General features: G+C 43.7%; 2 protein-coding genes across 2 annotated transcripts; one reads left to right on the forward strand and one right to left on the reverse strand.

Annotated features, from left to right (window-relative positions):
- Positions 1-50: 50 nt before the first annotated feature.
- CSUI_004638 (adp-ribosylation factor) lies at positions 51-4,764 on the reverse strand. Its single transcript, XM_068064823.1, has one exon. The coding sequence runs from the start codon at positions 3,944-3,946 to the stop codon at positions 782-784; it is 3,165 nt and encodes a 1,054-aa protein (XP_067923200.1). The 5' UTR covers positions 3,947-4,764; the 3' UTR covers positions 51-781.
- Positions 4,765-4,798: 34 nt separating this feature from the next.
- CSUI_004639 (cyclic pyranopterin monophosphate synthase accessory protein) lies at positions 4,799-7,329 on the forward strand (the record flags this gene model as incomplete). Its single annotated transcript, XM_068064824.1, has 1 exon — positions 4,799-7,329. The coding sequence occupies exon 1, from the start codon at positions 5,788-5,790 to the stop codon at positions 7,327-7,329; it is 1,542 nt and encodes a 513-aa protein (XP_067923201.1). The 5' UTR covers positions 4,799-5,787.
- Positions 7,330-8,901: the final 1,572 nt, after the last annotated feature.

Below are 8,901 nucleotides of genomic sequence, written 5' to 3' on the forward strand. Positions count from 1 at the left end.
TCAGATAAGTCTCGATACTCGGAAGAGAGAGAGAGACTGAGGGAGTTTGTATGTGATAGCGGAAGTAAGGAGGCAGGATACATCATAGAAAGAGAAGAGAGAGAGAGGGATAGAGAGATAGATAGAGAGAGCTCTTCTTCTCCAGCCATTACGCTTCTTCTTCTGTAAGGAAAAGTGTCTTTACTTGAAAAGAGAAGAGTTGTATAGCCATCACTTATTCATCCCTCGTCTTATGAAGCTTCTCTCCGACTTGGAAAGGAAAAGAAAAGAAATCCCGTGCAGCATTCCATTACCGTCGTCTATAGACAACGACGCCTATGTATGATCTATTGCACTATCGCATGCAGTCCTCGGCTGTACATACACCCGAAATGCCGCGCCACCGTCTATTCTTCCCGTATGCAGGCACACACAACACGGACCGAGAGAGAGAGAGAGAAAGAAAGAAAGAGAACAGATATAGATATACAGATAGACATAGATCTAGGGATAGATCTATACCAACATGTAACCTCTAGATCGTTCCCTCGGAGAAGAAGAATTTTCCGGGGCTTCCACAAACAGAAAAAGACGAAAGAGAAGTGCAGGCCAGAAGAAAGAGACCCCCCCTTCACCTTTCGATCAAGAGAGAGGTGACGAAGAAGAAGAGGAAGCAATACATAAGATATACATGTATCTTTCTTTTTTCTCCAGATCCGTGGCAACTTTCTCGTCGATCTATCGATGAGACATGTACAGCTATCATCCCTTCCTTAATGCACGACGACCTTCTTCTTCTTCTCTAGGATGGAGAAGAAAGGGGGTATGAAGAGATTCTCGAGATTCTACGAGTCGTGAGAGAGAGTCTTGTAGCGAAGAAATCTTCAATGTTCTCTAAGGCATCCTCTATATCATACAAGCCTTCACTACTGTCTTCTTCTTTTCTCTCCTTCTCTTTCTTCTTGTTCTCCTCTTCTTTTCCATCTCTTCTCTCTCCTAAGACGACTCGTCGTCTTCCTTCGAATATCGCGGGAAGTTCTCCTCCTTCTGGAGATCTCTCTCCTGGAGAAGGAAGATGACGGGGAGAAGAAAGAGAAGAAGACGTTCTTTCAGAACGAAGAAGCGAACGATTCTCGCAAACGAGACTCCTGTCGCTATTCTCTTCTTCTCCCCCCCTATCCTTTCTCCTACCCACCTTCTCTCCTTTTTTCGCCTTCATCACCCCGTCTCCGAATATAAGCCGATCTCCTTGTTCCTCTTTCTCTCCATCTTTCTTCTTCCTGTGCAAATCGATCTTTCTCTCTGTCTCAGGAGCTGCAGAGAAGAAGAGGCAATTCTCTCCTTCTCCTTGTACTTCTTCTTTACATTTGGCTAAACTTGTATTCCCAGGCGAAAGAAGCACACCGCCATGTTCGGCTTTATCAGACGTCTCAAAAGGAGAAGAAGAAGAAGCCTGTAGAAGGGAGCGGCGATCTTTCGTTTTTCTTTCTTCTTTATCTGCCTGGTGCTTCTCTCTTTCTGGAGAAAGACTCTTGACGGGGATTGAAAATGAAGAAGAGTGAGAGACGGCGTGATTCGTCACGAAAGGAAAAGACGAAGAAGAAGAATTTGAAGAAGAAGCAGAAGAAGGAGAGGAAGAAGAAGAAGGAGATGGAGAGGGGGAAGATGAAGAAGAGGAAGAAGGACCTACACTCGAGGGATGAGTAGAGATAGACGGAGAAAGAGAAGAAGAAGAAGAAGAGAAGGAGGAGGAGGTTAAATCCCATGTTGTGGAAGGAGCTGAAGAAGAAGAAGAGAGTCGATCGAAGCCTCCTGAAACCGATGATGGATTTCTCTCTTCTTTCATCTTCCTATCTAACCATCTTTCTGGAGACATCATCCTGTCTCTCTCCTCTTGTTCTCTCTCACCTGCTCCGAGCCCTATCATCGAAGGAGAAAGAGAAGAAGAAGAAAGAGCATTTGGCTTGAAATAACTTTCATGACCTGGAGAAGAGAAATCGTCACTTGATCGTGCACTACTAGTACTAGTTCTTCTTCTTGTCGTTGGTCGTGGTAGTGCTCTAGCTTGTCTTTCTTCTTCTTTTCTTTCTTTTCTCAGTTGTTTAAGAAGCTTCGCTGTCTCTACAGCACACCTCAGGAGTGTCTGTACACTTGACTCGTCATAGGCAGAGCTGCCTATACACCAGAAAGGTATACCTCGAGCCATACCTCTCCCGAGAAATCTTTCCTTCTCATCGAACTTCCTCTCTTCTTCTCCATCGATTCTCTTCTCTTCTTCTTCTTCCTCTTCCTCGTTTCTTCTCATTCCACGTACCCATTCTTCTTCTTTTTTTAGTTTTTTCCCTCCATCTGCATGCCGATCTCGAACTGGCGTCATAGAATCGTGTCTTTCTTCTCTTTTCTTCTTCTTCTCTTCTTCTCCTTCATCTCCATTCCTCCTAAGAAGCTTGTTCTCTTCTTCTTCTTCTCTTCTTTCTCCTTCTCTTCTACACCTCCCTTCCCCACATTGAGGTGTATCTTCTACGTCATCGTCATAGCCATTCTTCTTCTTCACTCCGTTTTGATATATTTCCTTTCCCATCTTTACTCCTTTCCTATCTAAGGACTCTTCTTCTTCTTCCTCTCGTATCTTCTCTTCTTCTCTTCCCCCAACATTCCTTTCTTGATCTCCTGAGTCTTCTCCACCTCCGATGCTTCTTCTCTTCTTCGCATGTGTCTCCCCGTGTTTTATATCCCCTTCATGAAAGAAAGAAAGAAGCACTCTAGGAGATACACCACGTCTCCCCTCTCTCGCAGTTCTTCTAGCACAATTTCCTCTACTTCTTGCCATTCCCCTATGAGAATCTTGCTTATTTGCCACGAGAAAGATCGGCGGGACAGAGGTAGAAAGAAGATGACGAAGAAGAAAAGATCCATCGTCATTTTCTTCTTCTTCTCTTCTTCTTCTTCCACTGCTATCGCCTTCTTCTTCTTCTTTTCCTAAGTCCCTTGATCTCCCCTCTCCATTCATCTCTCTCTCGTCATCCACTCCAGACTTCTCTTCTTCTTCTTCTTCATTCTTCTCCTCTTGACTCTCCTGCTCTTCCTTTCTTGCTCTTGCTTCTAAGGGTGAACGGCCACCCCGCTTAGAGCAATCCTTTGTGTGGTCGATTTTCTTCTCAGGATGAGATCTCTGGATGGCCTGTCTTTCTCTTAAGTCATCGCAAAGCTTGAAGAAGGCTCTCCTCGCTTCCTTAAGTCTTTCTCGATCGGAGATATCTACAAAGAAAAGAATAGAATGTGCGTCTTGGAGATACTCCCGCCAAATGCTCTGTAACGTCTCCCTACCTCCTAGGTCCCATATCACAATGCGGTCGCTATCAACCTTCACACGGGCAAAATTAAAGCCCGTCGTCGAATGAACGCAAGGAAGAGAAAAAGAAGAAGAGGAAGGAAGAGAAGAAGAAGAAGGAGGTGGGGGTGTACCGGGGGAAGAAGAAGAAGAGAGAGAGAGTTGACTGAGAGAAGAAGAAGAAGGAGAGGGAGAGAAGGAAGCGAGGAGATCTTTATCATAGGGGGCTTGCGAGTTCTTGTCTTCATGTATGGAAAGATATGTCTTAACAGAGCTATCATGAAAGGAAGAAGAAGAAGAGCAGTAGCCACTCCTTCTCTTCGTCTTTTTCTCTTCATCTAGAGAAGATAAATATCTGCTTTCCTTTCCGTCTTGCTCTTCCTGTTTAGTGAAAGAGAAAGAAGGAGGAGTAGGAGTCGGTATAGAGACAGAAGAAGAAGAAAGAGATGAAGAAGAAGATTGAAGAGAGATCTTCTTCTTCTTGTTTGCTTGTCCTCCTCCTTTAAATGAAGACTTGATACATTCGAGAAAAGTGGTCTTTCCACTGCCATCTAAGCCAAGGAGGAGTAAACGAACTTCTTCTCCTTCTCTCTCTGCAAAGATCCATTTGTACAATCCTGATATAAGGCTTATCATCTTCTCTCAAGAATCGTCGAGAGGATTGCGGGAGGGCTTCCATTGAAACGCTTGAAAGAAAAGAATGGAGAGATACACGAAAGACAGACTATATACATCGACTACAGATAGACAGATAGAGAGACTGAGAAAGGGAGAGGTAGAGGGATGACTTCGTTTCTATCAGCACGTGTTTGAATTAAGTGACGTGCTGTATGCTTAGGCTGACGAGGGAAGAAGAAGAATGGCGCAATCCCCCATTCATTCCTTTCTTATCTCTTCTTCTTCTTCTCTCCTCAAGGAGGCCGGCTCTATAGCCTATTGGTAGGAGGAAAGAGAAAGAAGAGAAAAAGTACAAGATACCGAACCGTTTGAAAAGGGTAAGAGAAGGCATCCAAGCTCATCTTTTCTTCGGACTATCGACCTATTTCTCTGTCTCTCCATCTGTCTATCCGTTTACACGAAAAAGCCATTCTTTACAGTCATTTCTTCACTTTCTCTCTCGCTCTCTTTCTCTCCTGCTTTCTGTCCGTAGACAAAAGAAAGGAAGAAGGAGGGAGCACGAGACGATAGAGAGAGGCGGGTTCTCTCTATCTTCTTATCTTTCTAGGAGAGAGAAAGAAGAAAGAAGAGAAGTTCCATACTTCAAGAGGACAGGAGAGAAAGAAGATAGAAGAGAGAGAAGAAGAAGAAATGTCTTTTTCTTTTCTTTTGTCTTCAAAAAGAGGTGAGAAGCGCCCCGTTCTTCTTGAGATTCTTCCATTTGACAGGTCTGTCGCTCCTCCTCCTCCTCCTGCTGGGGCAGGCGTTGCATGCGGTTTTTCTTTCTTGGATCTTCTTTCTTTCTTTCTTTCTTTCTTTCTTTCTTTCTTTCTTCGGTATCACCCACAGACATGCAAGAGGAACCTCTTCTAAGAAAGAGAGAAGGAAAGACAGACATGAGAGATCAAGAAAGAAGATGAAGTGATAGAGAAATCGACGGATTTCGGGATGGATGTGTTGAGAGAAACACGCACACCCGGGAGAGAGTTGAGTCCACAGAAGTCGTCATTTCTCTCCTTGTCTTGTGCCTGTGAATGGCAAATCTTTCTTCTTTCTTTCTTTCCTTCTTTCCTTTCCCTTGTCTTCTCGTGCTCACTCTTTCTTCTCTTTCACTCCAGATGAAGAGCAAGAAAGAGGGAGACAGAGGAATCGAGTCTGCTGCTGTCTCGGAGAGTGGAATGCTCTCCCAGCAAAGAGGGTTCGAAACGCCTTCTCTTTCTTGCTTGGATAGTCGTGATGAAAGTGCAAAGGAGAGTCTAGATATGTCTGAATGAAATAAAGTAAAGGAGGTCGTCTCGCCATGTAGAAATTTTCTCCAGAGAAGTAGCCACAGTGGAAATTCAGCAGGAGGAGGCTTGTTGCATGCACATGATGAGGGTAGATCCAGGGAGGCTCGTTCAACATTTAATCTATTTCCATACATTTGCCAAACGAGAAAGAGAGAAAAGAAGGAAGGAAGAAAGGAAGTAAAGACGTTTCTTGATAGAAATCCGATAGCACATATGGAGTTTGCCGAGAAATAGATCGGCCGTTTTGTCTAGCCCCGTTCGTGACGATGAATAGGAGAAGAAGGGACGGTGACTGATAAAGAAGAAAGTGTATGCAAGGGGAAGGATTGGAGATCATCTTCTTCTTCTGCTTCGAGAGTGTAGATAGACTAAAGTCTAGAGTCCAGGGTTTCCCATCTTCTGCTTCTTCCTCTCACGTTCTTTCCTCCGTCACTTCGTCTTTTCTTCTTCTTCTTTTGATCGCATATCTTCTTCCCTTTGTTCCTTCTCTTCCTCTTCTTGTTGTTCTTTTTCTGTAGTCTTCTTTATACCATGATAGGTCTTATCTCTCGTAGATTCTCAGGACCCTCGATGAAGGGAGGCTCTGAACAAGCATGCAAATCGACGAAGAAGAAGAAGCATGACAAGACTCCTCCATGGCGGAAGAAAGCTTCTTCTTCCGACTGTTTACACTGCCAGAGATGCTTATTATTTCTCTCATCTTTTCGGGGTGTTCTCTCCCCTCCCTGCATGCAGTCTACTAGCTCGAGTTTGTATGGAAGATTTCTCAAGAGCTCCTCCACCCATACAGTCCAGAGATATCTCTTTTCTTCTGGTAGAGATGAGCTGTCTCGACAGCCCTATCTCTATTCCCAGGGACGATCCACTGCCGCTTTCAGAGCTAATGAAAGATCCCAGCTGTCTGCCTATCGCTGTCTCCATCATGAGAGGAAGGGGAAAGACAGAGACCTCCGAATTGAAGAAGAGAGAGAACGACGACGTATCCAGGATGGAAGGGAGGAGAAGACAGAGAAGACGCAAGGAAAAGAAGAAGATGAAGATGGAGAAGAAAAGAAGAAGAAGAATAGTTGTTCTTTTACACATATCAATGCAGTGACAGGATCTCCTCGTATGGTCGATGTCTCTGAGAAACCCCGGAGTGTACGTACAGCCGAAGCTGAGGCTCGTGTTTGGCTTTCACGTCGGGTGTATGTACACCTCATGCCGGGAGGGAAGAGGATGAAAGGAGATGACGGTCATTTAGAATGCGAGAGTGAAAGAGCCAAATCATCTCTTCTTCTCATCTCTCCGAAGAAAGGTGACGTGTTTAAAGTCGCCGAATTAGCCGGGATCATGGCTGCGAAGAGAACAAGCGACCTTATTCCTCTCTGTCATAGTATCTCACTATCTTCTGTAGAAGTCACCTGTAGTCTGCAAGAAGAGGAAAGAGATACAGGCAAAGGAGAGCAGATTTCTTCTTTCTCTTCTTCTTGTTCCTCGAGTCCATTTTCTTCTTGTGAAAGAGACAGGAGAGATAAAGATCAGAAGATGGACACCCGTCTACATCTCCGTCAGAACCATCATGATAGCCTAAGGGGTTGTGGTGTACATACACCCGAGAGCTTCCCTTCTCATCGAGGCGGTATAAGCAGCCCCACCAACAAGAGCAGGAATGATAGAAATCTTTTTGAGAAAGAGAAAGGAGAGAAAGAAGAAGATCTTCATGTTGTTCTCTCTACTAAAGAGAAGACAGATGGAGTGAAGAAGACGGAAGAAGAACGCAATGAAAAAGAAGGAGAAAGAGAGAGATCATCTTCTTCTTCTACCCATCAAGAAGATGGAGAGCCCACGTCTTTTGATGATTCGCCTATCTGTGTAGTCATACGTAGCCGCGTCAAATGCATAGGAGAGACAGGCGTAGAGATGGAGGCTTTAACCGCAGTCTCCATTGCCTCCTTAACTCTCTATGATATGTGTAAAGCCGTCGATCAAAAGATCAAAATTACCGATCTACGGCTTCTCTCAAAGACAGGAGGCAAATCGTCTTTTAACGTCTCTTCTTCTCTAGACAAAAAAGAAACTCCCCAACTATAACCGATCTCTTTCTTCGTAAACTTCTTTCCTCTATCTACCTATTTGTCTCGGGATCTATCTATCTATCTACCTATCTACCTATCTATCTATCTCTTTCATTCTTTCTTTCTTTCTTTCTTTATCTCTTTCTTCTTGGATCAAGAAACGTCTTCTTTGTAAGTATAGTCAGAGTAGTGAAGACAGTAGTTAGAGAGCAAAGCCTTCGGTTAAGAAGAGATAAAGAGAAAGGAAAGGAAGACACAGTCTTTCGGTGACTAGACCTAGCTATCTTGCATTTACCTATCTGTAATAATCCATCTATGTATCTACCTATGTTCTATCTCTCTCCCTATCGATCTATTTATCTCTCTTCAACATATCTATCTCTCCCACCCTATTGCTGATCCATCTGTCTTCATCGTATCTCTCTCTTTCTCCCTATCAATCTGTCTGTTAACCTATCTTCTTTCTATCGACACCTCTCTCCTGAGATTTCTCACGAAGAGGATGAAAAAGGAAGCCTTATATTATCGCATACAGAGAGAGAGCTTGTATAGTTTACTTCATTATACTCCTCTACCGCTTAGCAAGCAATCTGATTAAAGCCTGCGATGGATATGAGAGTCCTGCTTCTCCGTCTCCTCCTATGGAGATGGAAAAAGAAGGAGAGAAGAATCTTCTCTTCATCTTCTTATTCTGCTGGTCCGAAAGAAGAGAGGATGCAGTCGATCTTTTCCAAGCCCCGCGTTCACTTCACAAAAAGCTTCTACAGTTGGAGTTCTATACGCCTCTACCGCAGTTCACGTATACAGACACACAGGCAAATCTATCTCTATCTCTCTCTATATATATAGATATATACATATATAGATGGATATCTATATACATATATAGATGGATATAGATAGATGAATGAAAGATACATAGATAAGTGAGTATGGAGTTATGTGTCTGTATGGTCGCTATAGTACATAGAGTAGTAAGAGCGGGAGGAGTAAGGCTCCCCATGAGAAGTGTCTGCGAGCCCTTTCTTCTTTGGATCGACAAGCGAAAGAAGGAATGATAAAGACAGAAAGGAGAAACTCCCAAAGACCGCGAAAAGACAGGGGGCTTCTAAAGAAAGCGCTTCATTTGTCTGCCTGTCTTTGTGGGTCACCCTGGGCATTCCTGTAAAGATGAAGACAGTCTGTCTTTATGAAAAGAGAGAGAAAGAAAGAAAGGGGTGGGAGAAGAGAAGGAGATAAGGAGATCGATCTACGTCAACACACAAGTCTATGAAGCTCCAAGTGCTGTAAGAGAGTCCATCGATGCCGAAAAGATCGAGAGAAATGAAGGAGAGAATTGATTACTTTCTTAGATAAATCATTAGAGAAAGAAGAAGAGATCAGTTTCACTCGAGGGTGTGGTATTTCATGACGGATCGGAAGGAAATATATAAGAAGAAGCTTATCGCCTCTCTCTCTGGCTAAAGATCGAGACGGAAGACGGAGAGCTTCTTAAGATAGAACTTCTTCTCTCTTCTCCCCCCGTCTTTCTTCATGATCGTGCTTTACATCTTCTATGCGATATAACTAAGAAGAAAAGTACTTCTTC

This window comes from Cystoisospora suis, assembly GCF_002600585.1.
Source record: "Cystoisospora suis strain Wien I chromosome Unknown contig_2191, whole genome shotgun sequence".
NCBI lineage: Eukaryota > Apicomplexa > Conoidasida > Eucoccidiorida > Sarcocystidae > Cystoisospora > Cystoisospora suis.